Source organism: Pocillopora damicornis, chromosome 14 (genome assembly GCF_964200805.1).
Source record: "Pocillopora damicornis chromosome 14, jaPocDami1.2, whole genome shotgun sequence".
Lineage (NCBI taxonomy): Eukaryota > Metazoa > Cnidaria > Anthozoa > Scleractinia > Pocilloporidae > Pocillopora > Pocillopora damicornis.
Genome location: NC_142683.1, coordinates 6,968,541 through 6,993,458, shown reverse-complemented (window position 1 = coordinate 6,993,458; position 24,918 = coordinate 6,968,541). Strand labels below are relative to the sequence as shown.

Genomic DNA, 24,918 nt, shown 5'->3' with positions numbered 1-24,918 from the left:
GAATGAAATGATAGTAAGAATACTAACATAAATAATAATGATAATAGAAATGATAATGATAACGATAACGATAACGATAATAATAATAATAATAGTAATAATAATAATAATAGAAATGTTACTAATTGTAATGATGACGATAATAATCATCATCGTCATAGGTGTCATCATTATCATCTCGGGCTCAAAAGCGCCGAGCAAAACACTCACTCTTGGAACCACTGCCAGTGGTTATTTGTTCCTCGCTGAAGCAACATGTACGGAAGTGAGATGGAAAATTTGGATGGTTCTTCTCTTTACTTGAGAATTTGGATGGGATTTGTAATTTACTGTTTTCATCATACTGAATATTGAAGTGTTTCAATGTTCAGGTTTTTTGTCCTATGTGACCTAAACTGTTGTAAAGTGCTGTTAAATTCCTTCTTTTTGTTAGGCTTAATTCTACATTCGTACGAGATTGATTTGCATCTTTTTTGTCGATCTATGTACCATCCATTGAATTGGATTTTTTTTTTTAACTCCTGGATTGGATGGTGGTTTCCTCACTTCGTTCGTATACGTGTGTTATTTTGCTCGGAGAAGCGCCGTTACCGTAAAGTGTCTTTTCCCAAGATAATACCCCAGTGGTGCTGACCAGACTCTATCCCACCCGTTAGGGAACCGCTTTTCCCACTTAGTAATTCTTGAAACTCAGAATCCGGGATTTTGTAAATCTGAGAAAAAAGTCTCCAGGTTTTTAGTGATGTGGGTGGTACCCACTCATGCCCGCCAAGATTTGAGAGCGACAAGTCGGCGGCTTCCGATCGCAAAATATTAGACATTATTATATGCTAAACAAACCAGTCAGGTTGAGGGTGGATTCTGGTAAGCTTCTTATTTCATCTATTTGTACGTTCTAATTTGCAAAGTCATGAATTGGCGGAAATTCAATTTTTCAATGGTACGTGATTCAAGCGTTAATCCCACGCCCTGATGTTTCTCCAATTTGGAGTAATCTACAGCGACAGAAAGATATCTCATGTAACATTTTTTATTCGAAGTGGAATGAATTTTATCTCACTTGGTTTAGAGAGCTTTTCTTTTCTAAATAACTCGTCACTTCTCCGCATAGTCGCTTATCAAAATCGATCCTGGTTCACTGAATTGCATAAAATGAATAAATCGTCTCATTCTGGTGCTCAACTTACGGTTTTGTGAAAATGCACAAATATTGTCACCTTTCGCATGTTCTAATTAGTTTTTAATCGCTGCCGTGACTCCCCTGATCCAATTTTCGTCCCTGTTCTGAGGATTTGAATTACTGAATTAGAATTAAAAAGGGGTTTGTCATAAAATATTAATTTTGCACCAAAAAATCCCAAATCCAATTAGAGCGATGTTGATTCAAAGCTGATATTTCGGGTCTCACAGGTGGTTGAAATTTAACTTTCTCCTAATGGGGGAAAATGCTGTAGTGGATTTGTGCTGAATTTGCGCAGTCGCTCCAAGTCGAAACTTTAGGAACATACCCTCGCTACAGTTTAATGGTGATGTTGTCGGTGTTCCGATGGTTTAAGGTAAATAACTGGTCGGTTATTATTCTTACCTTTAATTGGATCTTAGATTTAATTTTAATTTTAACGACAATCTTTCCTGCAGGTGGTAACAATATTGCAAAGATATCTAGATCTTTCTCATTTTTAATCCCATCAGTTCGACCCACTTTTCTAACTTAAAATCATAGTCGATCAGACATGGTGTTAACGCACTATTCAAGTCGTCGGAACAGCTGTTTTAATATTTTAAGTTAATTTGTATGATAAACGGTCTGTAATGGTGGTCTTGGCTGCTTAAGAATAATATGTAGTTGGTAGGTAGCTTATGCTTCTCCGGAAAAACCTTCTTGTCGTTCAGTGCCTGTTTGAGATACGTATGGCTCATGCTTTGTGCACATGAGACCACTAGTCGCAGCCGTAACCTGTTAAAAAGGACTTTGAAATAAAAACTGTTGATCTTAGATCGTTTCTTAATAAATATCGCTTAAGGTATTTTTGATTGGATAATACATTCAAATGTTTTTGCTCAAGAGGTATGGTAAATCAAGGTCAATACGTCAAAAGCAAAACAGGTTATGTAACTTCACATTATAAACTATCATTGTGACGAATTCATTTATGCATTTGAATAATAGAAAGTCAAAATAGACGTTTCCTTGAAATAACATGATTTTGCACGGTGGTAATCGTAAATCATAAAGACACTGGGTGATTAAAAATAGGAAAGATAACCTTAAGATGGATTACCCAGAGGAGAAATTTTCATTAGTATACTTATTGAGACTGTATCAGTTTTTTCTATCCGTTAAATCCCGCCTATGGTATGCTTAAACCTTTGCACCTTATCACCATTATGCATTTTCTCTACACTGTTTTCTATACATTTCCCAAGGTGCTAACAAGGAGAATTTGTTTAATAATCAAGAGCCTCTTTAGTTGGTGATCATTCCCTTAATTCTTATGACCTTACCGTGTCATTCAAGGCTGATATTATGAGGAGAAATTAGACGCTGGTTACTCTTAGGGGTTAAAGGGTTCAACTTCATGGAAATCAAAATCACACGAGAAAAACAGCGCGGGGCGGGTAGCAGCTATTCGTAGCGAAAGAAGTTAGTGGAGGTTTGATTTGCGAAGTTGGGGGGGGGGGGGGAGAAAGGGATTTATCCCATTTCGCTTTGTTGATGTTGAGGTTTTTCCACTGGATGTAAGTTGTTAATTGCTGTATCGAGTTATGAAAGAAAAGGAAATACCCATCGACTTTCAAAGTCTAAAAAAGGAATTGACAGTGATTGTAGCCATTATGTCGATTAGAAATTTTAAGGTGACTGTGATGCATATCGCTTTTAATTGAGGGAGATGATCATAAATCACCATCGCTGTATCACATAATCCTCATTGATTCTCGCCATTGTTGGCTGGTACTATTTAGCAGTTTCCTTTTCTCGACCAGATCCTCTTAGCACCCATCAGCCCCTAGACAAGTCGGTATAAGATATAGTAATTTTCTGTCTGTTTATTCACTATTACATTTGTTTGACCTGAGTATAAGGCTTCTAGAATCTAAGATGCTTCGCATATGAGTTCAACGTCTTAAATGGATCAATTCATTTGGCGCCATGACTATTTTTTTAAGCTTTAAGCTTGTATTTTTTAACCGTTGTTGTGATTTTTAAATGGATTAAGAGAGTTTATTGGTGTCGTGTGGCTTTCGCGTGCGTGATAATGCATCGGAATGAGCCCATGTTTCAGCCGAGCTGGAGATTAATGTAAGCGATAAAGTAGTTCGCCTATAAACCTTGGGTCAAGGTTAGTATGCTTCCGCGAAGTTAGGACATAGGATATTGTCATGAATTTTGAGTCCGACGTCGATATGCATGATGGATAGATTATATATTGGCTGTGGTTCGTTACATAGGTGTTTCAAGTCTGTCACCAAGTTGATATTTTTGGGCTCTACCTTGGAACCCGAAATGTATGATCCAAATTATAAGCCCTCCGGTTTTTGTTGAAATCTGTGTTAACACCTTCCAGAAGGTATTCTTAGCTCCACTAGCATTGCCGCTCATTTTCCATTTACATTTAACAGAAAAAAAATCGGGTGAAGAAGAGAACATACCATGACTTTGTTATTTACTGTCTAGTCAAATCGCGAGGAAAATGGAAATCCTTGATTAACCTTACGAACTGGAGCTGAGATTGAACCGTGATCTTGATTTTAAATAATCCATGCCAGACAGAAGCCCACCCAAAGATTGTTTCAAATTCCTTTAAGCCCAGGCTTACAGCGACAATGTGATTGTACGGAATACTCTGATAGCTGTAGTAGCACCAACCTAACCCGAACTTACAGGAAGCCTTCATATTCCATGCTCAAGTTTGTGGGCTTCAGAAAAAACACGGTATTAGCGTCATGCCTTGAACAAAAACCCTAACCCTAACCCTAAAATCCACCAAACATACTTTTCTTTTTTTGTTTTGTTTTGCTTTTTTCTCATAAATCCACTTTTGGGCGACACTCGGTTAACTTAATTAAGAAAGGGGGTTGTCAAGCACCTGTACGTACAAGATGCGTTATGCAATTACCAGCTCTTGAAGCTACGTATCATGCCTTTTAGTGCTGAATTGGGAGGCCATAACCATTTTGGGTATGCTATACAAGGCAACCACGAGAGTTCATAACCAAATCATCAATTTTTATCTTAACGATCGAGGGAGCAAAATACGAACACGCGTTTCACCACGCTTTAACAAGGCAACCACTTAAAGCCTGGTCTGAAATCAAGTGGTGATTCCAAAGACGTAGCTTGAAAAGCGGATACTTTGTAAACTATTTAGGGTCAGGGTTTGAAAACCGTCAAAGTTGAGCCCTAAGTAATTTTTCGGAGTACCGTCTTTAACCCCTAATTTGGTTGTGTAAGACTTAAAATCGAGGAACAGCTTAGGGATTAGGTCATGCTATTTTAAGTAACTGCGATTGCTCTCCAACTGTACGTTCAAAACAGAGGAGAAGATTTTAGAATTTAGAGATCCTTATAAGCTAAAAAATTTTACTATGATGCAGTCATTTTGTCCAATCCGCCGTAGACTAGACAAAATGACTGCATCAAAGGAGGCTCCATTTTGACTAATGACAATGCATGCTTTTTAGTGTTTTTTCGATGTTTGTTTTCTTCTCGTTACTACGATGTCTCTGGTAGTGCAATTCCTGAAATATTTAATATTTTATGAAACTGTAATACTATTTGTCAGTGCTGAGGAACCCAATATTCCTTGCAAGTTGGTGAATATATGTAATCTTGATTGTTGCTAGAGCTATTACATTTTACAGGCTACAATGTCAGAAGAAATCGCTGAAAAGGTCCTTTGAAAAAAATCCTAATGGAAGTTGATTATTTTAACGCCAAGAGGTTCATTATTTGTTTTGAGCAAAATAAGGGTTCAGGGTTGAGGTGGAAGTTTTGCCATATGCGCTGCTAAAGTTATGGAACAAAAGTATTAGAGGAAAATAAAACAACTTCTCTTACAAGCTCTATTAATAACATATGATACCTGCTTGTTAATCGAAATAACTTGTTCAGTAGAAGACAAAACTCCCAAAAAGCGGATTACTGAGAAAGTCGGCACGAAGTTAAGCTCTCTGACCCTCGGTTGTTTGTCTAGAGTGTAAGAATTTATCTTAAAGGATTATATGTCGGAAAACAGGCCACATACACGATAGTGTGTTAATTAACTGTTTATACTGGCATAAGACCGCGAGCCTGATGAAAAGGTGAAAAGTGATGTGTCCCTTGTTAGTGCTCACGCAAAGCACGTTTGGGCTATAAAAGGGTATTTCTTTGTAGGAGAGGTGTAATGACTTAAGTGCTTTAAGTTGACACCCCAAACCCTCCACTATTACCAGACTTTGAAAGGATCTCTTAATCCCCCAATCCTCTGTGTCTGTGTAATTTGCCCGTTATTTTGAGAGTTACTTCGTTCACGGTATTCCTTCAGTTTCGCAGATCATGGCACTGGCGCATTAAGAGCTTATTCTGGATGAAAATCAGAGCTCATGCATGCGATAAAATAAGGTGCATTGGGTAAAATGAGCGTGATTAAGGCTTGGGAAACGTTTTATACACGTGTGACAAACTTAGTTCACTATCACAGATGATAAGTACACCGTGACCACTTGATAATAGTTATCGGTTTAACGCGAATGCGCATTGCTCCAAAACTTGTGCGGCAACGCATGGAGCTTTTTTATACGCTTTGTCCCAGTTGGGAATAGAATTTTACGAGAAAGACATGTTGGCAATACTTCAAAATGAAAAACCGATTCGGAAGGCTTTATGAATTTTATTTACTTTTATAAGTGCTCTGCTATCGTTATTGAATTCTAAGAATATCTGCAATTAAATTTATCATTCGACGTAGATTTTTTTGCGTAGACTTAACGAAAATGAGTTAAGATAATTTACCACGAGGTAAATTTCTTCTTTTGATTCGTTCAATACTCGATGCATAGAGGTGTTCCGTGCAAAGCGGTGGTGTTGGTTTGGTTTATGTTTTTGATTACTGTATTGTCTTGCAGTTAATTCAATTATAAAAAATACAATCCAAATCCGGATCTGTCGTATAAAAGGTCCCTAACGTCTTTGATGTGACGTCTATTTTCTCCTTTTTAATTCGTTTGAAGTACACTGGTTTTTCGCCATTGCTTACAATATCTATTTGGTGGCTACCTTGTTGGGGCTAGAGAGTGTTCTTATTAAACGTATCTGTAGGGGTCTGGTACCCGAAGATTCTAGCAGCCTATTAGTGATTTATCAGTGTTTTGCTAAGAGAAAACGGTTCCTTTAAACGTTTATGAAATTGAGCGTACCGTCATTTGGTATACGTGTCTCACGCGAAGCAATGATATCCTATCTGACTATAAATCTCCAGCAAGATTTCACATGAACGAAACAGTTTCGATATCTTTGATGTTAAAGGGTTTTGCCTGAACTGTCTAATTTTTGGATCAGATTTTATTGTGAGATCCAAGCACAAAATAGATCCGTAAAGGGGAACTCGAGTCCAAGTTTATTTTGTTTTTGTTGGTTAATTCTGACTGGGAAAAGGGAAATTGAACGGCGCACTTTATTTTCAAGTGTTAAAATATCTCCATTAGAACTCACTGTTGGTATACAAGCTAAGCGTTAATTGGGTATCGAGAGTCTATTTTTGGCTTCAACTTATCTTCACGTATTAAAGGTATTAAAACAGTATGTGTGCACTTTGGAGGCAATAATCACGCATATCTTTTTTTCAATGGCTCAAAGCAAGTTGGCAAATCTTTCAACCCAAATAGCTGGGATAAACCGGATTAACACGGGCAGAAGACATGGAGCGTCTATTATCCACATCCGTCGAGTTGAGCTATTTTTAATTACAGATTTGCTTGTACATTTGGTCCCTTTTTTTCTTATTAGCTTTCAAAGTTGGTCAAAATTCTGTTGAATATCCAATGAATATGTGCAGAGAAATAGCTTTTTTTCCTTTCCAAAGAATTATCTGAACGCTGCCAATTCTTAATGATCTTCAAGATAAATGACTCCATTTGTATGAGATTTATTAGTGATTTGACTCAAAGAACAGATTAAAATTTGAGGCATATTCCTCTTCCATTTATAATGATGTTTAAAGTAGGCTCCCAATGTATTCAGATAAATTTCTTCAGAAGGAAGAATATGAAAATTTCTTTGATAAATCCCCATCATTGCAACGAGAACCTCCATGGAAACAAAAGTCAGAAGGAGAGTTAGTAGTCAGGATCCGTTCATATAATAAGAGTGAAAGAGTTTATTCTGGAATTGAACAGATTTATGCTCGTCAGGAAATTGAAGAAGCCAAACATATCGGCTCCGACTCTTTTAAACATGCCCTCCAGGCTGTCTTTCAAGATCGACTTGTATGTGAAAAGAATAGCCCTGTTGAAGTAGGGCAAGGCACCTCGAAGATGGAGATGTGTTGAAAAGCTAAGCCTTAAAAATTGATCAGCGAAATTTAATTTGAAGACATGAACAATGATCAGTTTACTGGTACCTGTGTAATCTATATACAATTCATTTTTTCAACTCTTCAATGTCTGAGGAACGCAGATATGCGGGTGATTTTCATTAGAAAAGAGAGTAGCTTTGGAAACAAAAGAAGCATGCTGTCCTCGTAGATCTACCTAAATGAGCTCCATGATTCATGGTTTTAACTAATTGCTGCAGAAACTCTGCCATTTGTCAACTAGGACCTATTACCATTTTATTCATGATCAATTCGTGCCTAAGTGATTGATGTAAGTATAAAATTTAGATCGATTTTCAAGTTAATTTTATATGGCAGACATCAGCTTACTTTCCCTTTAAGACAATGGATTTACGTGATAATAGTTTAAACTAAGTTTAGTAACCATATGAATGGAATCTTAATTCAAAGTGTTTTATTGTCATACTGGCACGACAAAATTCATCGCAGATAATATTGAAATTTAATCCCTTTTCAAACCTACCGCAATTATTGCTGAAACTTAAATTGAACGATTTCTTTTCATGCTCTTTTTTAATTTTTTTTTCTTCTTGAGCTGATTAATGGGTCCTTTTGGTATTATCTGCCCTCACAGCCCTGAAGGGATTTTCTTTTAACACGAACGTCGCGCGCAGTGGTTAGTGAGCAGAACTTCATGGATTCGTAGTCCTTGTCGTTCATCGTTACAAATGGGAAGGAACTTGAAATTAATAAATTTAAGCAGACGTTGCTAACATCATTCCGATCAAAAAATGATCAGAGCATAAAAGCACATTAATTAAAACGCATTTGTTTGCCGACAGAAATCATCAGGCGAAGATTTAATCACTGCCACATTATACTTTACGAAACTCTACACTATTTAATACAAACTTTTCATTTAATGTTTTGTAGTTAAAAAGTACTTTTTTCTTCAAATAAGTTTCTATCAGCTGTTTAACTATTTATTTTTCTACCTTGTCGTGGCATCAATATTAAATTTCATTTGATATCAGGTCGTCAGTCTGATCAACTGTCTTTTTTAACAATATTGCTCGTCAGTATTCTATGTTTCCGATTTCGTAGCTTCGTCGTCGTTTAGGGAGAATTGGTGTTTTGTTAACTAAGACCGATCAATCGAGCGCTCAAACTGTCGGACATTTAGACTCGTCTACGCATAAACCGATTGCAAAGCTTTTGTCTGCAAGTAGAAGAGAGACGGTAATCCGTTCGTTTTCCATTATTATCATTTATTTTATTATTTTTTCGTTAACCGCAGCAATTATATTAGGATCGATCGACCGTTTTGAATCAGGGCACGGAAGCGTTATTGTCCAATTCTACTTGCTATTCTTAGGGGAATGGCACTTCCTTGCATAACTCCTTTTTCATGTTTCACTGCCACATCGAAGAAGAAAAAGAATATCTTGTCTATTGCTCCTAGCCCAAAAGAAAATTTCTGTAGATTTTATGAATAAGATCACCTGTCAATCTGTAGTTAGCGTATATAAAAGGTGTCAACATTTAAAGATAGATGTTACTTTAAGACACCAGTCAAGTGTGTAAAAATATGAAATTCAAAGCGGGCCAACTTTCGCAAAATCGTCACGAAATAAGTGAATATAAATCTAAGCAAAGCGAAAATACGAACTGTACTGTCTCGATTTCATGGTCCAAAATGCAAGTGTCAATTGAGTTGCCAACAAAAATGAGTAAACTCGTGGCAATTCCTCAGCGTAACTTATGCCATTCTATCTCTCTTGATTTATAAAACAAAAGACTACGGAAATATCGCATGATCCTCGATTTAAACCAGAGAAGAACTGATTGTCTTTAATACATCTTTAGCTGAATTATTTTTCAACAGACAGGACCAACTTCGGATTTTGATAAAGTCTAACTCTAGTTTACGTTATGTTTCCCACAAAGTATCTTGCTTTTATACTTGATTGGTTCTATTGAACTTTGGTCCCTCTCTTCTTGTTAGTTTTTATGGTTAATGATGCGTGCTTTATTTTGGAGATTAACCTCCCTTATTTCCCGTGCGTGAAACACACGTTAACACCTTGCTTTTCTATTTACTTTTCTCTCCAAAGTAGAACCTTAGTACATTGATTCTTATTTTACTTGTTCTTCTTATGTAAATCCTCTTCTCATCTAAAAGTTTGTTGCCTGATTCTATTAGCTGTTGGGGCATCAATGCATGGAATCCACCGACCTTGCCTTTTTTTTTGTAATCTTAAAGTATTGAACTATGGGAAAAATATACTAAATGTACTGAAAAAGAAAAAATAAATTAAAACGCTCAGTTATTAATCCGAGTTTAATTGACATTCATGTAATCCCCTTTGCATAAGAGAAATTTAGAAGTTCATCCGTATTTCTCGTAGTTCTCTCACTAGATTTTTGTAAAATCAACGGTTAATGCCTCTTTTCGACTTAAGTTTGAACTACATACAGAGAGACAGAGTCGAGTCTTTTGATCCTTTACTTTACTTGATGGTTTGTTTTGTGTTGTTTTATTCCCCCGTTCTTACCCTGGGAATTAAATCAACGAGGAAAGACCTCGTTTGCGATTTTGCCTTTATCGGGATGGGTATTTTTTTCTGAAAGAATGCAGCTGGGCGCAAAAACTAAGCTGTGGCATAAAGGGCAGAATGTTAAGACGCAAAACGTCTATCTTGTCGTATTGAATTTACATTTGCCGGTACAATACTCATTTACATTTGTTTAAGATTCTACTGGCGACATTGCCGGGCCCTGGATAAAGAAAGTTATCTCCCCATGGATACGTGCTGTCATTCGATGATATTCAAAGAAGCGTGCATGGCAAATAGTAGGATGACATAATTTTCCATGCCATGACTCTTGTAAACTGAACATTTGTCATCCACAGTGGAAAATCACGTCCCAATAACTTGTTTGAAAAGGACTGGGTAGTGTGTTATTGAAAATGGTTTGTTGTTAGGGTAACCTGTCTTATTTTCAAGAATTTTGCACGGGACAGTCTGACAAGGAAGAAGAGAATAGTCCTATAGAGGTGACAAAGTGCTATTGCTAAATCCTTCGCAGTTATTGTTTTCTGCGCCTGTGCTTGTTCGCAAAAGGTGAGCAAAGCTAACAGAAACTCTAAAGTACAACCTTACAAAAGGAAACAGTGTGGCATTGTGTTTTTGTACTTGATAAAAAAGAGGAGGGACACTGAACAAATAACATCTTTCGCATTTTCAAAATTAAAGTTTGTTTTTCCATGAAGCTTACTCACAAAAATTGACACCTTTTCGTTAAGCGTTATGTTGTAATTTCATCCTGGATACCAATTTATAAAAAGGGGGAATGTTGTAGATTACATTTCCTTTTCCTTTGTAAATATTTTATCATCGTAATAAAACTGTGAAAGGAAAAAGTCATTGATTAAGGTTATTTTGCGGTCGCTAATGTCTTCCAATTGCCACGCAACAAAAAGCTCTTAAACATGCTGGTTAACAGCTTTCAAGTCTTTTTAAACATTTGTCCATGTTAGCATTTTTGATATTCTGTTTGAATGTTCACAGAAAAAAGTGGATTGTCAGAGGTTACTTCGAAAAAACTTGCTCTATTATTTTTTGAGCCCTTAAACTCCCAGAAGTGATAAACATGTAACTTCTCCCTGTAGTATCCGTACATTATTATATTTTCTTGATTAAACACCAAATCCTCATAAACAATTTACAAGGAAATGTGTAGCTGCTAAAGGGGAGAATTAACAATCAGATCTTGGGAGTTAAAGGGTTGATAGCGTTTTAATGCTGCATTCGATCATGATGTAAATCGATTTTGTTGAAAAAAATTCTCTCTTTATTTCAAAAAACTGTAAATGTGAATAATTTACGTTATTCAAGCCTTATCGCCACAAATGTGAATTTAATGTTCATTGTACGAGTTAAACTTCGTCCTTTGTTTTAAGCAAATAAATCTCACGGTAACTCGTCTGCCTCTTTAACTACTCTAGCTCAAATATATTTTACGCCATCAGCCATTATTTCATTCAATGTTCTGAATATTTTCTTTAAATTAACGTTGTTCGTGTAAAAGTGGGTGTCGCCTTGACAAATACGGGGTTTCTATATTATATCGCTGGTTAAACGCACACAAATCCTCGTATGACGAGAAACTCGAGTAAGTGAATTTTGGACCGTATTGCTAAATTTTTTTTAAGCTTTTGTCGTGGAATTTAAAAAGAAATCTTACACTGCAGATTATCCCATGAAAAGTAAATGAAAAGCGTTATCTTTTTTACATGGTTTGGAGGAGTTTTCATTGGAACTTTAGTACCTTCGCGGTTTCTAGGCTAAATTTGCTGTTGTATAAAAGTTATCGGAAAATGACAGAAAAGACTGCTTAAACCGTAGAAAATATAGATACCGTACGGTGTATTTATTGAGAAGCTATGTTGTGGATATATTGTGGTATTGTGGTGGGTACAAGACAGAAACGCAGGCTCTCATGACTTCCTACTTGATCTCACAAATTGTGTTTTATGTTTATCAGGTTAACTGCTGACACAAGGAAAGAACACTGAATATAAATAATTATAAATCACTAAGTGAAGTTTAGTCAACCGTCTGACTTAGCAGTGCTGGAACTGATTTAACGAATGCTGTTAAAAACATGAAACAAGCGGCTTTTCCCTTTTTCTGCACTGATTGATTTCCAATGCGTGTATATGTTTGGTTAGAAAATACAATCACTAAAACCATTTATCTAATTTTACCACGTATTGGAAATTCCCTGATTTTTTAAAGCACTTCGCACAGTCTGCGCTGTAAAAGTTATAGGTTTTCCGTACCCTCTCTTACAATCAAAATGGATTTATGTAAATTTTTCTACTGTTTCTTCAAATCTGCCGCTTTGTATCTTGTAGGGTAAATTTATCGCGACCGATTGGTGTTGAAGAGGATTTAGGCAAACAGGATACAATCTGAAAATCTGTTTACCAAGACGGCCATGGTAAAAGAAAATGCGATAAAGAACAATCTTTTATTGAAGGAAGGTTTAGTAAATGTAAATATGGACAAAAACCGCTGAACGGGTGCGTAAAGAAAGGAAAGTAAAATCAGCGCACAATGTTACGTTATTTCTGTGTTTTTTACCGACCTATTAAGCCTGTAACAGGCGCCGCCAGAAAACTATTCATATAGTTTAATGCCACATTGTCTGCAGGAATTTTGTATGTGTAGCAGTAAAGTAAATACCCTGAGAGAATTAATCGAATTCGACGAGAAAAATTCGTGTTTAGTCTTACCGCATTCTTATTATTTATTTTGTACGCCGGCACTAAATTATTATTGTTTCAGGCGCCGCTCATGTGGGTTCCGCTCCTTTGACAAAGATCTTGAAAGCACTTTCGAAAACAAGCTGAAAGAATTTACAACTCTTGCCTTTCTTTTCATAAATTATGACATCATTATTTTTGTAGAAGTCTCAGGCACATGTGCCTGGCTATCATGTAACCATGTAACCGCTCTAACTGCGTCAATAAAGGGAATGCACTGAGCAAACTAACCGACTGTCTTAATAAAAAACAAAAAAGCATTAAACGTTTAACGCGAATAAACAAATGACCAAGACAGCTAAATGTGTGTTTTTCTTTCATTTTCTTCGGGTTTAATTTTTGTTATTGGCATGGAAGGCCGGTTCCGCCGCGGTTGAGTTCGTGGACCGCATGTGTGTATTAGCTCTTCGCTTATCACTTCGGGACATTTGTTTGTTTGCGGGAATGGTGAAAAAGGATACTCGGATTACAGATATGATCATGTGGCTTTCTTAGGCTTCCGCTATTACCACTCAATTGAATACACAAAACCTGACTGGTTAAAAGCATCGTGTTACCGTAGCCCTAAAATCCAGACCTTAAGTCTCCTCTTAATATATTTTGTCGTTAGAAAACCAGCGAATATTCTAGTGACCCAGTTCTCGGTGAAACACCCACTCGTACTCTCCCGTCGCAAATGCAGCTTTCTTCTGTTTGGAATTTTATCTGCGTGGGCAAAGCGGAAAGAGTAACTACTCCCTCTGAGCTTCAAAGTTCATTTTGCTCTTTAAATCAATCTCTCTTTATTATCTGCCTTATTTTTGAAGCTGGTCTTCAGTGTGTTTTTCTTCAACGTTGTAAAAACATGTCACCAGGCGATCACACAGGTTCCAACTGTGTAAGCATCAATCGAATCGATGCTTTTAATTCTTTTCACTCCATTTTGCGTGCTTCAAACCTTAAAATAGTAGCTGCTGTTAACATGTGTTTTGACATGTGCTTGCTTGATAAATGCTATTCAAAGCGTACAATGCTTCTTTTGTGCTTTAATTGCTTTATTTAAAGAGATGCGAGCGCCAAACAAAAGCCCAAGATACATGTGAATTACGGTGCTTTTGTGTGAAAATGGACGAGATAAATAAATACACTTCGGGAAAACGGCGTAAGATAAAGGAGTGTTGTGGTTTGAACCTCCTGGGGGACTGAACTGCATTTTACTGGCCTAGCGCCCAGCTTCTGTCGTCGCCGATGATTATGACGCTTGATAAAGCGAGCTCTTGGACGAGCCCCCACGCCCAAGTCACGAAACATAGCTCCGCGCACGGGACAGACGGGTGTAATATAGTTTTACAACGCGCGTGCTAATCATTTGAAAAGTTTCCCTCTTCTCCTCTAGTGTCAGCCTTTTGTTCAGACAATAAAACAATTACTTTTTTTTGTTTCGAGCTACTTTCATTTCTTCTGCTCTTGTTTCGGCTATAAAGAAAGGGCGAAAGGTTGAACGATTTGCCTCTCAGCGGCGCCACTAGCGCGAGAACTCTGCGCTCGATCCTGAGACCTTGGACCCTGATTGAAATCATAACGCGTAAGCACGAGAAACCCAATCTTTTTATTGCCCAAATTTCCTTCTTAAGCACCGCTCATTGTGATTTATTGTAAAAATAACAATGATGGAACATCCTTAACGCAGCGAATCAAGTTGTATTTACGAAGTCAAACTTACAGTAACCTCTCAATATGTAAGCTAATCGGTGTGCATTTGGCTAGAAGTCTGCATGTAGCCCCTAAAAATAAGTCACTCTCCTTTTGAACGAACAAATCTCTTAACTTTTTAGACGATCGACGCTGAGTGAACTCAGCGTACTTGAATATATTGTGGGTTCTCTTAAATGGTTTTCAATTTCCTCAAAGTGATATGGCGTTATTTGAGAAGATGTCCGCATGTAAAACGAGAAACCACTGAATATATTTAACGGAAAATAATAAAACTTATCGCATGAAAGGTCGCGTTGGCTAAGCTAATGCACTACACGTCATGTTATTCTGGGGATTTTTATTTCCACTGCAAATTAAGGTGTACAGCGAAGTCGTCTGACATTTAACAAGGACGCCACAGTTGCTTTCAACCAACTGGTCGCTCGTGAAAGAATACTGTACAAGATTAATATATGGAATAACACAAGGTGATAGTACTTTAAACATGACTGCAAGAAAACATTTGCTTTATACACATAATTCTTTTGAAGATACATGACCTTTTTTATTGGTACGCAATACCGACGTTTTGGTTTTAAGCGTGATACGCATGCAAGGTTATAAGCTTGCGTCGGTGTTTACCTTGTACACAACTTCGCGTATGAATGAAGCTATTATTTAACAGTTCATTGTGCCCCAAGTACGAGGCAGCTATTGTCGAATTTCCCAATGGTTTAGCTTTAGTTTCTAATTATAATATAACTACGCTTTTATAAGCTATGCTAAATATCTTATTAAACTGAAAAAAAATTCTCTAAGCTGTGGCATTTGGAAAGATTTTCCCGTGCAAGAGAAGAAGACGGGTTCTTTTCCGTTCAAACGACGTAACCAGCTGCAGAAAGGCTTAAGTCTCATTGGCAATTCCTAAAGCGTGGTGCATTTAGAGTCCTACGAGAGAATTTGTTAACGTAGTTAGCATGTGGCTGTCGTGAAGTCCATGGGTGAATTCAGTCCCCGAAACGGGCGCCATAGGCTCATGCGACATTGCAGCCATTAGAGTAGGGTCATCCACTTCTAGTTTGACAGGAACAGGAGTGTGAGTGCCGGGTATATGTGATCCATTCATGCATTGGGAGAAGTCGGGTATACCACACTTTTTCACGTCATTCAGCATCGCCTGCTTCTCAGGGTTTAACATCTGCTTGGTTCTTATGTCCACCGTTGATTCCCTGTTTGAAATCGTGCAAAGGCAACCATTACGATGACAAACAAGCACGAACACTTATTAAATAAATGCGCTCTGTCATACTGTACACCGGTTTTTTAATTTTTTTTAACTCGGTCTTTCTAAGCTTCTTTAATATCGCAAGTGATAAGAAGTCGTTGCAAGTATCGAGTCTCCCTGTCGATCAAAAATAGCGACTAATTTAGGGGAATGATATCGACCGAAAGCCTCTCATGCAACCCTAAGCACTGTGGAAAGTAGAGGCTGCCAACCATATCGCAAGTTGTTAATCGACTAGCGAGCAAGCTGGTTGTTTTAAATGTGTTATCAAAAGAGGAGGGCCAAATCAAATGAGAATTTTCTCGTATCCGATTCTCTTTGGCAAGATTGTAAATCAACGAGCGTGAACGCGGAAATCTCATTGCGTGGTGTTGTGGTCACTTTCCTTCGGCACACGCGGTTATGTATACATGTATGTTTGATGTATGATGAAAATGATCCTCCTTCTTGAAGAAAATTAAATTTGCATGAAATGAACAGCTAGTTACAGTTTAAGTCGCTTTATCAACTTCCGACCCTCGAGTAGCTCAATAAATTCCCTGGTCAAGGCGAAATTGAAAGTTAAAAATATGATGTTTAACTTGCACGCAAGGGCGAGTTTATGCCCATATGGGCTGGCTAATTTAGTGTTGTATGACAAAATAAGCTATACAAAGTGACTGAGGTGAAGGTAAACGATCATGAGTACAAGCCATAAATAGATGGGCATCACACTAGCGAGACACAAACCTTATTTTGGCTTCCGCTGCCCTATCCCGCTGCCTTCTGTTCTTAAACCAGTTGCTTACTTGTGTAGTGGTTAGACCTGTTGCCTCAGCAAGCTCGCGCTTCTCTCGAGGCGATGGGTATGGGTTGTGCGAGTACCACTCTCGCAATATGTTCCTTGATTTTTCCTTGAAACAGTAACTAGTTTCCTCGCCGTCCCAGATTGTTCTCGGCAATGGAAATTTGCGTCGAACACGATATTTCCCCACGGCTCCTAACGGCCGACCGCGGAGTTTCTCTGCTTCGATGTAGTGCGCCTTTAACCAGAGCGACTGCAACTTGGGATGCGAACTTGGAGAAAACGTGTTGTTTTCCAGTATGCGATACAGCTCTTGGAAGTTTCCCTGATGGAAGGAAACCATTGCCTTTGCTTTTAGCACGCTCTCGTTCTTCTGGATGGTTTCGCATTCTGGGAGAGACCAAAGAAATCTTCCGAGACGTTCTATGTCTCCGCTCTGCTGTAGTACTTCGCACACGCACGCTACCTGCTCCGGTGTAAAACTAAATGTTGGCAGCATACTTTGTTGTTTGGAGGGTGTTACTCTGCCGGTTACAGTTTATCCTTTCACTTCTTTGTATTGTCTATTTGTCTGAACTTAAGACGGTACTCGCTCTTTATAGCTGGTTGGAATCAAATTGCACACAGTTAAAAAGCCAATGTCACCCACTAACCATCAGACTAATTTTCATTCACTGGCGTGACAATGTCATTATTAAATTAAGATTAGAACTTGAACCCTGAGTCGTGATTGGCCAACTCTCGCCATCCAGATGGTTTATATTTTTTCAGTAGATTTTTAATCAAACACCATAGAAACAATGTCAATCGCTTTCTTTGCGTCTTCAAAAATTGCCACTTCCGCTGGAACATGGGTCCTTGAGAAGAAAGGCTTACCGACAAGCTTTAAACGCAATTACATTCGTCCTCGCTTTTTGGATTGTTATTTATCTTAAAAACTACATACGGTGGCGAGCCTGACAAATTTGAACTCTACAGCTTATCTGCCATGAATTGTTATGTTTGTAACCCTATAGTTGGATCGTATTTCTTACCCGAGACTATTTGTTATGGCAACTTTTAGAAAGGTAGACGTAAGGGAGTAGAACTAGATTGTTTACATCGCGCTATTACTCAAAAGATGCTAATTTAGAAGGCTAATAATGTTATGAGAGACGGGCACGAACAAAGGTAGTGTTTATTGATTTTGCAAATTTGTCGTTGTCGAAATGACAGCCAAACCAATCAACGAAATACGTGTTAAACAATGGCTTGTCTTCTTCTGCTAATCCAGGTGTTATCCAGATTGTTGTTTCGTCTTTGCGTTTTGAAAAAAAAAGAGAAATAAAGAGCCGATCCAATTTTTGTTAGAGCGATTTCCTATTTGTTCCCCGTTTACCTTTTCCTTCACCCTGAGACCACAGGCGAATCACGACCAAGGAATGGTTTGCGAAAATTGAAGGTTTAGATGCTACTTTTACTCTTATTTTTCCCTAGAAGCCGAATAAAAGACCTTTTATCCAGAACTAACAAGAATTAATCGGAAAAAGGAAACTACAACTTTGATTTCTTAAAATCTTGGCTACGTATTTGTATTTCTATCTTGAGAATCTAAAATTATCTACTCAATTCTAAACGGTGAACTATCTCTCAAAATTTACCACAACATACATTTTCCAAATATAATTAGCAACATGTTTAATAATGCTTTAAAAGATGTAAGGTTTTGTCATGTATAGCTCGTAGACTTTCCTTAATTACAAACGTGACATTCTCGGAAAAAGTTCACCCGCATTTTAGTCGGAAGCTCAAAATTACCGGAGATCATTTTTTGTCCTTCAATTTGCATGAGGTTTTGCGTGGTGTTCGAATTTAACCGGCAAATCGCGACGAATACATCGGCAATCCAGGGTAGTGTTTATAACTTGGCGCGCTCCGCTACAGTGTTAATCTCATCACTTAATTTTTTGTTGAAGATCAGATAGGCTTGTTAAAGCAATTTAGCAAAGATGCCTTTTCGGTCGTGAAGAGAGTTCTCAAAGGCGAATCGTTTTATTTATCAGGAGGATTACATGCGAAAATGAAGTTATGCGAAAGTACACAACTTATCTGTTTAATTCAACTTGCACATTTTCCTTGTCTTGAGAAAGCCATAAAACTGTGTAATTTGAGACGTTTTATTCTTACTCGCTAAGTGTGCCTTTCCATTAGAGAGAGAAAACGAAATGAATAATTTATGAAATGTTTGACAGGCCATTAGGAGCAGGTTGCAATGACAGTCCAAGCGTGTGCTACCAGGCTTTCCCTCTTCATTTTGAATTTTTTTTTGGTTTCATGCCGTTGTATCAACTCATAGGATGTTTTGAAATTTTATATTTAACTCGTGGGTACTGGAATTTCAAAATTTCCTCTTCGTGTCTATTTTTATGCTTCAATTCTTAAACATTTTCCATCAAAATTCAGGACGGTGTCATACTGGAGCTTTGTTCTCCACATGGGAAGTACAAACAGTTGATTTTAAGTTCTGTGTTTACAAGATCGCTATCATAATACGATTATTTTCGACTAAACATCGGGCTTGAAAAAAATTAAAACCACTGGCAGAAATGTTTAAATGGTGACAGCGCTTTTTCCCAGCCCACCCACAACATTGACTCATCTGTTTCTCCACAAACGAAATAGAATGCTTCCAATTCTAATTAAAAATGCTTGAAAGTTCTTGTTTTTATCTAGGTGTTTTCTTTATTAAAAATGTTACTTCACTTCACGCATACGTTGTAAATTGTTACCACTTCTAGTATCTCTGTTTGAAATCTCTGCTCCTAAAAGGTACCCTTGAGGTCATCTCCTCAAAGTTCCCAAAGGAAATTCGTCGATAATATTTTTCTTCCTACAGGATGTGTATCGATATTAGATAAGGACCTGAGGTATTACGTCAAACGAATTATATTTTTTACTACAGTGTCTTGCTTCAATACTTTTGGGTTAAAGATTTCGCCAAGATTTTCTGACTGAAGTCCCTTCCATCGAAGCGAAGTGGGAATCCACACCATTCGTCGCGTGCGGGAAACGTGTCAGCTTATTTTGGACCCGCTTTCGTCGATATTATGGCTTAACGCTAATTATTACTTGCGATAAAACTATTATTTTATTTCCTGGTTTCAGACAGGCTTAGCGTTGGCTTATTGTCTTCTCCGACGTTTAACGTAAAGGAGAATTCTCATCTTACACCCACTGCAAGAAGGTGAAACAATGTCCCCGTTGTGTCGTTTGATATATATAGATATATCTCTCTTTTTTTGCCCTGATAAACCGGATGTTTGATCTGAAAAGCGTCAGGTTTAAGTTTTAGAATAAGTTTTACTGTTTTGTCGTTCTTCCGCGGTTTTAGTTTTGGGACTGTAAAACAAAATATTTACTCCTTTCGGGGACAAGTGCGATCCAATCGATTGAAGTATGCAACAGTTGCAGAATAGTGGTTTATAAATCCCGTTCTTAATTATACATGAACACTTGTGTTTAGAGGCCACAAAAATTTGATCATTTCCTATTTTCTAGCGAGGACATAGATTCTATATGATTTATACTTCTGTAAAACGGTCCCTGCGTGTCGAGTCCGAGCATGATAAAACAGTGGGAAGATGTTTTGATTTCATAGTGGAATAAAACAAAGTAGACGCGAAAGCCTAGCACGACTCTTCCGAATGGCGGGTGGCCAATTTTTCTTTGCAGGTGAAACTTAATTAACGTTCAAGACACTGAATGGGATGCGATATCACGACTAGATGTCCTTTTGTCAGCCTCTTAACTGTGAAAATGGAGCTATGCAGTCTCTAAGGAGCTGTAATAATTTTTGGGAAAGGGTTATTGTTTCGCACGGCTGTACAGTCTTATATCGGAACTCCAATTTCCCTTCCTATCCAGAATATTATCCTTCGGAACTATTTTAGGTTAACGCACTGCTGTGTACTCTAAGAGGGAAAAGGTTTACAATGAAAAAAAATTTAAATATCGATATAGAAACGGTCCAACACAGGTCAAAATCATTTCATGACACGTTTTCATTTCGATGGCCTCACGCTAAGATTGCATTAATTCTGAAAGACAGTGATGTCGCGAGATTGGTTCTTTAACTAAAAGTTTCTGTTTTCAGAAAGTTATATCGAAGAATTTTTATCTTTTCTCTTGAAAGAAGGGTGCTCATTCTGAGTTGAATTATGGTTGTTGATATTGTAAAGTCTCTCAGTGCATTTTGGTCGTTGTGGTGACAACTTCACCTCAACTTTCAACCGAAGCAGGGTTGTACGCTCGTTTTTTAAATTTGAGGATTTGCAAGGTTAAAGGAGCGCGCTATGCAGGAAGGATTTTCTTTACATCGAGTTCTAACCGTAATCGTTTCAATGATTTCAGAAGGACCGAGATGGTGTATCAATCATGGTACTGGAAAGAATGAGAGGAAATGAATGGATTATTTCAAGAAATTTTCAAGGATTAAATTATAAAGTTTTCGGCCAACGGTGTCCAAAGAGATAGCGTTAGAGCCATGGAGCTAAAGGAAAACAATACTAGCACCTGTCCCAGCATCATAGAATGCCCGACGTATAGAAATATTTCAATTTACTGCTAATACAACATAAAACGACATTCTGTTATAGATGATGATAATTGAATTTCGTAATACCATGTCCTTAGTCTGCGCTTGAAAAGTTTCTCTTTTAATCACAGGTGAAAACCTGCTCTTTTTTTTTTTTTTTTTTTGGAAACAACACTTCGTTTGTCAGCTTTTACACCTGGGAACATAGTCTTAATGCGATGTTATTTGATCAATCGCGCCACGAAGTCCCATCTTTTTCCAGTGTCCTAATAGAATAGTGGCAAAACAACTTTGTGTGAGGAAGGATGAAGGACAAACTGTGGGTCGATTCGGAAGTGAAATCCAACCTCTTTATCGACTTTGAAGTTTCTTTAACGACCCTCGTATCTTTTTTCTTTGTCAATCGATTTAGAATATCTGATATCCAAATTAGCCGATATTGAAAATTTGAGAGCTCACTCCCATTTGAATCGATTTTCAAGTCAGAAATAGGCAAAATGCAGGTCTGTCCGAATGTCCAAAATTTAGGTTTAAGGAAAATTACCGCTTGCTTTGTCTCCTAAGTTGTTCTCATTCAAAACAACAAAACAAGAAAGTTAATCTCTGCAGCCCTCATCAGACGCGCTCTTTAAAAATGATATTCCTCGCTAACGAATAACAACAATTAGTTGCAACATGAGCGATACCTTCCGATGATATTTGAATAACCGCGCCACTTTATTAAGTGCCTTCCCTGGTCGTGTCGATCGACACGACAAGGAGTGTATATCGAGTTAATGGTTTTCTTCTAAAGCGCATACAATTCAGTTTCAAAATTGTCTTTTAATTAAACGATATCGCCACCATATATGTACTCGTTCTATTTCAACTTTAGCGGTACGTATCAAAGGATGTCTTAATATACTTCGGGCTAGAACAATATGTAAGTTGTAACCATTTGACACTGATTCTTATTGCAGCAATCATACACATTTACTTATTTCCAAAAATCAAACGCGTTTCAAGTGGTTCGAGATATTCTTCGTTTAGTCAGAGGATAAACCTGGAGTAATATCAAACTCTAAAAATATGAAAGGAAGAGATATTTCCTCTATGGCTCTCACAACACACATGTTAAACTTGGATATTTATTTTACGATTTGGTTACACCAGATGGTTTGCCAAGCCGCCCTCATGTCTGTCAATGTAGCCTTCGTAATTTCCCAGTTGTGATATATCGATATAGGGTTACCTTGATATCAGCTCAGATGTTATCGCCCGTGTGGGCTGCGTTGGCAATATTGACATTTAGAGGTTTTACCCTGGGTAGAAGAGTTGCGTTACTGAATTTCGCAGATCACCACTAATAGATTTATTGCTAAGAGTTTGTTGCGTATTTTCCTTCACCTCTGGATGGCCCCGCCTTCAATTTCGCTGGTATCTTTCGATAAATCTCTCCACCGGGAAAATGTCAAGGATACAATTAGAGCCTAAATGTAAACCAGTCAGTGCTTTTGTCCACATTTGGTTTTATCCGCATTCATTTTCGCTGAAAACCATAATTTCACTCTCCTTTGTGTTCCTTGGCGTTGAAAACGTGCTTTTAACGCTGGGTATTAAGTTACATGAAAAAGGCCTCGTTTATCCTCTATTTTCTCTTTCGGTAGTCGGTTATTTTGTAGGATGGGAATAACATTCTTTTCTGGATTTCTTTTTTTTTCCAAGATTTAATTTAAAAGCGTGTTAACGTTTTCATAATCTTCTTCTGTCGTCTTTCTGTTCGCTAGTTGTTTATCCTATAATAAAATGCTTCCCGCTCAACAAGCTAACCCCATTGTTAATCCGTTTTCATTTTCTTTTTCTTTTTTGCCTTCTCTTAACCATGGATTACGATTTCATCTGGGCTCTTTTTTATTTACAAACCAAATGCTATCTTACAAATCTCAGAGAACAGTTTTGTTGCCTTCACAATGTAAACTACTTAACTTTCGAAGGACTATGTGAAAAGTGTGAAATTTCTCACATATCTTTCAACCAAAAGTAGTTTTAAGAGATTTGCCGTACTGGTGTTCATTAATCTAGTTCTAGGTTTATTTTTCGTCGTTCCTGATTAACATGCGGCTAAAATACACGGTAAATGGTTAGGGTCTTAGTTCTCCCGCACATGAAATAAGTGTAAAAAAGGATAACAGAGGTAATTGGTAAAGCCGTTTATCATAATATAAACTATCATTTATAAACTACTGAAAGAATTTGGTTGTTATGATTTTGATAGTTCGGAGTCTCCCTTCAAGAATGGATAAAAATTACCACTTTTTATTCCCTGGAAAGCTGTGATGAGATAATTCAACTCCCGCTAGTTTTAACACTATATAACACTTATAGTTTTCCGAACAATTCCATGACAGTATTAAGCTGCAGTACTTTTAAATCGATTCAACATATGCAACAATTACAACTAATAGGCAAACAAGCTGGACATGTGTGTAGAAGCAAAATGTATTTTTGTTGTTGACTCAATACGAGAATGTACTCTCCCATTTGCCTTCCATATTTGCCGTTGAATGAGTTATTAAAGCCAAGGGTGTTTGAACCAACATTGTTACAGGGTCCTCGTCTGGCTTTCTTTGTTGAATTTAGGACCCGCGAGATAAACTTAAATTCTCTCGATTATTTTGCTTAAGATCAAATAATAAAAACTAGTTTTGATGTGAGTGTCGAATTTTTTTTTGTGGCAAATTTCATTTAGGCTCTTTTGGTAGGTTGGCGAAAAATTACCACCAGTTGTGAACCAAACAAGTACTTTGTACAAACTGACTACCGTGGTCGGGCGGCTACCGGCCTCTCGCAGAAAAGGTTCATTCCCATCCACATTAAAAATTTCTAATACATTCCTATTATCCAAAGACACAACCGCGCACACTTTGTAGATCTGAACCACGACAAGTGCCTTTGGTGATCGCCACAATCATTCTCTTGTAAACAAGATATTGAAAATGGGAAAGTGTGAGAGATGGTTTAAAAATTCATGCAATTTCCCGCGAGTTATTTACTCCAACTTTCATTTTCCCTTGATGGCACGATCAGTCGCTTGTCTCGCTTTGTGTTATAAGAATTCGAGTAAAGCAATTGGAACGAAGCTACATAACAAAACCATTATTTCTAATCATGTTTAAAGCGAAAACTAGAACATCTCTTAATAAGAGTAGCCCTTGTCGGGAACACCTTTACAAGTGCATGTTTACCCAATGCAATTTCGTTTTGCCTCCATTAAAATACAAATGTTGTTAAATCAAATCCTCGCTTACAAAGTTGTGTTCTTGCGGTTCGGGATAAGTTTTGAACTTGCGTGATACGTGAGACCGATTTGCCACGCGATATCGAATCATAATTAACTGGCTCCCAGCTAACGAAAAATCAACCGAGAGGCGTCAAACCCATAAAAAAACCTCTTCTTAATTTTACATTGATGATAACAAGGCTTAAAGAATACTAAGTTCTTACCGTTTGCGATTTTTCCGTTTTGGCAACTGATATGGTCGATCGCCTGTAGCTTCTAGCTCTTCGTCCTGGTGGGGCGGCTGTACGAGTGCGTTAAGTCTCTTTGACACCTGACAGTAAAGAAACACCCTTCAATCAGCGTACTGGGTTTAAGGGATAACTCGTGGAATTAATTATGCCACGTATAAAGAAATATAAATACGAGGACATCTTTGAAACTTACAGAACCTAACCATGTGAAGAAAAAATTAAGAA

General features: G+C 37.6%; 1 protein-coding gene across 1 annotated transcript; it reads right to left on the bottom strand.

Moving 5' to 3' along the window:
* Positions 1-14,884: 14,884 nt before the first annotated feature.
* On the bottom strand, positions 14,885-24,705 carry LOC113671100 (homeobox protein six1). Its single transcript, XM_027187320.2, has 3 exons — positions 24,667-24,705; positions 16,556-17,212; positions 14,885-15,770 (listed from the first exon to the last, which is right to left on the bottom strand). Exons 2-3 carry the CDS (start codon positions 17,107-17,109, stop codon positions 15,482-15,484), a joined length of 843 nt encoding a protein of 280 aa, XP_027043121.1. The 5' UTR covers positions 17,110-17,212; positions 24,667-24,705; the 3' UTR covers positions 14,885-15,481.
* Between the last annotated feature and the right edge of the window lie 213 nt (positions 24,706-24,918).